Consider the following 6,237-nt stretch of genomic DNA (forward strand, 5'->3'; position numbering starts at 1 on the left):
CCGCGCCGCTCCGCTCTGCTCTCCCCCGCCCAGGGCGTGCCCAGCTCGGCGCTGCGCGAGATCTGCCTCCTCAAGGAGCTCAAGCACAAGAACATCGTCAGGCAAGGACCCTCCGCCGGCACCCCGCGCCCGGGGCGGGCCGCCCGCGGCCGCCGCGCTCGTGCTCCGGTCGGAAGCACCCCGCACCGCTGTGGCACCCCCCGCCCCAGCGCTGCGCGCCCCGGGCCCGGGCGGGCGCGGAGTCTCAGGGCTGCCCCTGCTCTTCCAGGCTTCACGACGTCTTGCACAGCGACAAGAAGCTGACCCTGGTGTTTGAGTTCTGCGACCAGGTGAGCCGGCTGGGAGCGCCGAGGCTGGCACCCGCCAGCGTGGCCCGGAGCGCCGCATCTCCGCTGCGCTCTCACGCGGACACTGCTTTCCTCTTCCCAGGACCTGAAGAAATATTTCGATAGCTGCAATGGGGACTTGGATCCAGAGATCGTCAAGGTGTGTTTGGGGGACTCGAGGAAGTCTTTGGGACAAAATAGTGTTTTTTCTCTGCTAGCTGATGTATCTAGGACTGTTAAGAACATGTTATGAGAGTCAGACTGTGGCGTTGCATTGATCGATGTGTCCTGCTTACGTCTGTGCTCTCTTTTTCAGTCTTTCATGTACCAGTTGCTGAAGGGACTTGCTTTTTGCCACAGCCGCAACGTCCTGCACAGAGATCTCAAACCCCAGAACCTTCTTATTAATAGAGTGAGTGACTGGGACAGGGCCTGGGAGCAAGGGGAGCGGGTTATGGGATGGGCTGCACACTTGGGCATGAGATGTCCTGGCTGAATCAAGCAGGATGTTGTGCTGGGGGAGCACATGCTYGTTGGGAGTTTGCAGCTCTGTTTTGTTCTCTGTTGTATTTTTGGTCAATGAAAAAGGGGGGAAGGGCCTGGAGCAGTCAGTGCAGCTGGCTCCAAGGCRTGTGGCAGGCAGCATAAATTGAGCATCCCCTGTGAAGTCCTGCCGATATTGTGTTTTTGCTGCAGAACGGGGAACTCAAACTGGCTGACTTTGGCTTGGCCCGGGCCTTTGGTATTCCTGTGCGCTGCTACTCAGCAGAGGTGAGTTGGGAAGTTTGCAGGATGTTCASTGTCTGCTTTGCATTAGAGGAGGAGCTCATAGCTGCACAGCACTGAGCAGCTCCCTTGCTCCTTGTAGTGCAACATTAACTTGGGGGCTGCACAGGCTGAGTGGTAGATGCTGCTTTGCTGCTCCACTAGCGCAACTCGCCCCCTCCCCTGTGGTACGATGCCCCCCCCCGCCGCCCTTGGGCCCGCCCTGCCTCTCTTCTGTAGTCCAGGCAGCAGATTTGCTTTGCTACCATGAGTTGTTGGGCCACGTTCCTGGACAGCTTGGACGTGAGGGCTGACAGGGCTGGTGCGTGAGGAAGCACCCACAGATCGGCAGGGGAGCGCAATCCTCATCTCTGTCCTCTGCGCAGGTCGTGACTCTGTGGTATCGGCCCCCGGATGTGCTCTTCGGTGCCAAGCTCTATTCCACTTCCATAGACATGTGGTCAGCCGGCTGCATCTTTGCAGGTAGCCRGGCCAGGCGGTTCCTGCGGCAGGGAGCCCTGTCCCACAAGGGGGATAGGGCTGTAGGCCCTCTGGGGCGCATCCCGTTTCTCTCTCTCCCTAGAGCTGGCTAATGCTGGGCGGCCGTTGTTCCCAGGCAATGATGTAGATGACCAGCTGAAAAGGATTTTCCGATATCCTTTTGGTACTGTGGTTGGGGTCGCAGCGGGAGACAGGAGGCATCTGTTTCTCCTGGGTAAGGCTGCAGGAGATGTCTGCTAGGTCTACACATGCTTAGACGCACAGGTCTCCGTGGCTGGGTCTAGGAGGGCTGTGGCGGGTGTGGGAACTGGGAGCTCTGGTTTGTGGCTGGAGCAGAGGTTATTTCCCTGCCTGAAGAGGCTCCGGGGCACAGGCTAGAAAGGTGGCCCTTGACTGCTTTTGTCCCCACGCTGCTGGGAACCCCCACAGAGGAGCAGTGGCCAGCGATGGCCAAACTGCCAGACTACAAGGTGAGCCACAGACAGTGGCAGCAGGGGGGAGGGGACAGGACGGCAGGCTCAGCACCCAGTGTCACGTCCGTCTCTCCCCAGCCGTATCCCATGTACCCCGCCACGACGTCTCTGGTGAACGTGGTGCCTAAGCTGAACGCGACTGGCCGGGACCTGCTGCAGGTGAGCGTTATCCCGTGTCCTTCCCTGCTCTCTGCGCATGTGGCTGGGCRGTGATTGTAGAGGAGGGAGAAGGAGTCCAGACTTCTTGAAGTGGTTGATGTCTCTCCCTGTGGTCTCTAGGCTGCCTTATACCCTGCACCCCTGCTGCGCTGTTCGCAGGGTACGAGCAGCTAGTCCTCCCTTCTCTCTGCTGACGTGGATGGGAGCGGGCAGGCTGCTCTGGGAGCCCCAGTGCCTGCAGAGGGAAAGGCTGCCGTGTCTCTCCAGCTTGCAGGCTCCTTCAGGCCCCAGGCCTGTTTCTGGGCTGTTTGTGGTGAGGTTGTGGGGGAGGGAGAGCCCGTGGCTCGTCCCCTCCTTGGCYTCACCTACCTTCTTTTGCCGCCCTCAGAACCTGCTGAAGTGCAACCCTGTGCAGCGAATATCAGCTGAGGAGGCTCTACAGCACCCCTATTTCACAGACTTCTGCCCTCCCTAGAGACTGCCCCGTGCTGAGCTGTGGGGCAGCACCCCTGGCTCCTGGCATGCCCCTGGGAGCACTGGGGAGGGGACGGCCCCTGTGGCAGTGGGTGGGATGGGGGACATGAGGTGAGGCGCAGGGTGCCAGCACCCCAGAACCATAGCCCCTTCCTGGTATTTATTAGGTTTTTAACCAAATGCAATTCCTGGTTCTGCCCCAGTTGCTGGGGGTTAGCTCTGCCTTCCCTGCCTCCCATGCCCTGGCAGCAGGATTGGGACTGCTCGCGGCTCTCCAGTCTGACTGTGAGGAGGAGGCTCTCCCGGGCCTGCTGCAGAGCCGCGTGAGGCTCAGAGCCTGGAGGAGGAGCTGCTGACGCCTCCCTTCCCCTGGGGCCCCCGACACCTGGGATCCACAGAGCTGGCGGAGGGGCAGGACCCTCCGGTATGGGTGGGTGGCTGCTGTTCCTGTTTCCTCTCTCCCTTCTCCCTGCTTCCCTCCCAGCCGCTTTCCCCCCCTGGCAGCAGATGGGGTCCTTGGTGGCTCCCGGGATGGGGGAAGGCGCTTCCTTTCTTTTTGTACTGTGCTCCTGTACGTGGGTGAATGTGCATATTTGTTAACTTCATAAAGAGCTTCCTTCTCCCCAGAGCCAGTGTCGTTCCTTGTTGGGGGTGAAGCTGGGACTCTGCTCTGGGCTAAACAGATGCCCAGCGGCAGCAGCAGGCTGGTCCCTCCGAGGCCCTCCCCGCAGCGCAGGAGGGGCTGGTGGACCCGACGGGTGAGAGCCGTGCGCGTCCGTGCTAGCAGCACGGTGTCCTGGGGTCTGGCTGGCCAGCGGGGAGCGAGGGGGCTCCTGSCTGGGCTCGTTAGCGCTGCGAGCAGCGTCGGCTCAGCGCTGCCTGCCCGGCCCCCAGCTCTGCCCCGCGCAGCCGGCCTCGGCTGCCCGCCCCGGGGAGGGCGCCGGCCCCCCTGCCCCTGCCCCAGGCAGCAGCACAGCGGGAGCCGCAGTGTCAGGACAGATCTTTAATGGTGCGCGGGCGCCCTGACCGGGTGAGCTGGAGCTGCGACGCATCTACAGTGCAGCAGGGAGGGGGCACGCGGGGCGCAAGCGGCGCATGCAGGTACACAGACGGTGGGGACGCGTGGCCCGCTGCGGCYGGGGGGAGCCCCGCTGCCCCCGGCGGGAGCCTGGGGGGCCTGGAGCAGCGGGCTGGGGCTGTGAGGACGGAGGCAGGCCCAGCCTGGCCAGGACCCTGGCGCCAGCCCCGCGGCTGCCTGGGGCACGGCCCCAGCCCCAGGCCCCATGGGGCAGAGCGCCAGTCCCTGCGGTGGGGCTGCCTCTGGGGCGCCCCGCGCTGCTCTTGCCGCCGGCCGGCCGCGGGGCGTGCGCCGGCCCCTCAGCAGGCGAATTCCTCGAAGCTGCCTAGAGCCGGGTGACGAGGTAGCACGTTCGGGGTGAAGCCGAGGCTGTCCGAGTGGCTGCGCAGGGTGTGACAGGCGCTCTGGGGACACGATGGGGACGGGGGTCGGGGGTGGCCGCAGGTGCTGTGTGCCTGCTCCGGGGCTGCTCTGCCCCATGCACCCTCCCCCCCCCCGCCCCGCACACCCTCCCCAGGCTGTCGGGGTGCTCCAAGCCCCCCGTGGAGCAGAGCAGGTTGCRCCGGTGCCGACTCGGAGCAGTGCCCGTCTCCCTGCCGTGCCGTGCCGGTGTGGAGCAGGGCCCCCGTGCGCATTGCAGCCCCCCTCAGCGCAGGGCTCTGCAGCGCGCTGGCCGYCCTCGCCCTGCCACGGGCGCAGAGCTGCATCCCTGTCCCCAGGCAGGGCACAAAGTGGCCCGCGTCCCCTGCGTGGTGGGAGCACCAGTCCTGCTGTGTCCCTGGAGGCGGGGGGGGGGGTCCCCAGGACGGGAGCAGGGCCGGGACAGGGTGCCGGGGAGCGATGCATGACGATGGGAGTGGAGCCAGCGGGGGAAGCTGGGTGGTCCCTGCACCACTGGCTCCGGGAATGATGCTGAGAAAAGCCTGATATGGAGGAAGAGGATGGTGTGGAGCAGCGCCTGCATCGTGTGGGGCCCAGACCCATACAGGTCCACCTGTGGGGAGCGTGGCCGCGTCTTCCTCCACCCTCGTTGCACCCATGTCCTGGCATGGGGGGTCCAGCCCCTGCAGCCCCCATGTCCTGACCAGGGACAGGACCTGTCCCAGCTGCAGGGGTCTGGCCCTGCATTCCCCTGCTGTGCGAGTGCTASCGGGTCCCCATGCCAGCTGCAGCAGGGACATTGGGGCTGGGCCCCCATGGGCAGCTGCCCCACAGTGGTTCCCCCACCCCAGGGCCCAAGGGCCGGGGCCGGCTCTGAGATGGGATCTCTACCTGGGCCCCGGAGGGAGCGAGACAGCAGGGCTACCCGGGACGGCTGGATGCTCCTGGCAGGCCGYGGGGGAGGCAGACGGACAGACAGACAGAGAGGAGACGATGAGGCGCGCGGGGTCCAAGCGGTGATGGGTGCCGGGGCCCGGGGCAGCATGAGGCCGAGCAGCAGATGGGGTGGGATGAGGCGCGAGGCTCCCGGCGCCGGTGAGGCCGCGGTGCTGGCGGGGGCGGGAGGCGGTGGAGGCCCGGAGCCCACGGCGGGTGCAGGGGCCTGGGCTGGGGGCAGCCTCCAGGCAGGGCCAGCTGTGGCAGGGGGCCGCCAAGGGATGGGGGGCAGGTGGGGCCCGGGCCAGGGCTTGCAGGGTGCCTGGCCCTGGGGCACAGTGGGGCCAGGGGAGCAGTTACCAGGGTGCTGCTGTTGCTGCGCCGCGTCCTTTTCTTGTCCTTGTAAAGGCTGAGGAGTTTGTCCCGAAACACCTGGGGGAGAGACACGGTCAGAGCCCCCGCGTGCAGCCGCCGGCGCTGGGTGCAGCGTGCACAGCTTGGGGATGGGGATGGGGGGTCGAGGAGGACCGGGGCAGGGCGACATCGGGGGCCACGCTTGGAGCGACAGGGCCAGCGCTGCGGGAGCGTGGCCGGGGAGTCGTCATCCCCGTCGGGTCGCTGCCCCAGGACCCGGGCAGCCGCGGGAGCCGGCTGCGCGCTGCCCGCCCTCACCTCGTACAGGTAGTCGAAGATCTCCAGGATGGTGAGGAGGCTGGCGCCGATGAAGAGCCCCATCTGCCCGCCGATGTCGCCTGGGGCACGAGGGCAGTGTCAAGCAGCGGCTCCCCCACCGGCGCCGGCCCTCGGCCCCCCAGCACTCACCCAGCAGCCCCGCCACCTCGTATGCCTTCTTCTGCTCGATCGTCTCGTAGTTCAGGGCTTCGAAGAAAATGTCCAGGACCAGCACGTTCTCCCTGGCGGGGACGGGGAGATACGGGACAGACGGACACATGAGGCGGTGTTGCCCAAGGGGGGGGGGAGGGCGCGTCCTGCGGAGAGGGGCACGTGCCGTCCCCAGGGCTGCCCTGTGGGCAGAGGGGTGGGAGAGCTGGGATGGGGGTGCTGGGGGGCACAGGCCAGCTGCTCGGTGCCGCACTGGGACGGTGTCGGAGGAATCCGCCACTTGCTGGGGAAGGTGCAGGGA

General features: G+C 66.0%; 2 protein-coding genes across 2 annotated transcripts in view; one reads left to right on the plus strand and one right to left on the minus strand.

The window, feature by feature from the left end:
• Positions 1 to 6: 6 nt before the first annotated feature.
• CDK5 (cyclin dependent kinase 5) lies at positions 7 to 3,324 on the plus strand (the record flags this gene model as incomplete). Its single annotated transcript, XM_085312030.1, has 10 exons — positions 7 to 101; positions 269 to 329; positions 430 to 486; positions 643 to 738; positions 1,023 to 1,097; positions 1,478 to 1,574; positions 1,675 to 1,744; positions 2,002 to 2,062; positions 2,144 to 2,224; positions 2,613 to 3,324. Coding segments are annotated over 10 exons (780 nt in total), but the record flags the coding sequence as incomplete, so codon positions are not given.
• A 771-nt stretch (positions 3,325 to 4,095) lies between these two features.
• ASIC3 (acid sensing ion channel subunit 3) overlaps positions 4,096 to 6,237 on the minus strand; it is a 9,903-nt gene continuing 7,761 nt past the window's right edge. The window contains exons 8-12 of the mRNA XM_085312002.1: positions 5,916 to 6,007; positions 5,766 to 5,845; positions 5,454 to 5,525; positions 5,049 to 5,101; positions 4,096 to 4,180 (exon numbers count right to left, since the gene is read on the minus strand). Coding sequence (XP_085168128.1) covers positions 4,102 to 4,180; positions 5,049 to 5,101; positions 5,454 to 5,525; positions 5,766 to 5,845; positions 5,916 to 6,007 — 376 coding nt within the window. The 3' untranslated portion in view covers positions 4,096 to 4,101. The remainder of the gene's footprint in view (positions 4,181 to 5,048; positions 5,102 to 5,453; positions 5,526 to 5,765; positions 5,846 to 5,915; positions 6,008 to 6,237) is intronic.

Source organism: Rhea americana, unplaced genomic scaffold, assembly GCF_003343005.1.
Source record: "Rhea americana isolate MKP2758 unplaced genomic scaffold, rheAme1 scaffold_354, whole genome shotgun sequence".
In the NCBI taxonomy this organism is placed as follows: domain Eukaryota; kingdom Metazoa; phylum Chordata; class Aves; order Rheiformes; family Rheidae; genus Rhea; species Rhea americana.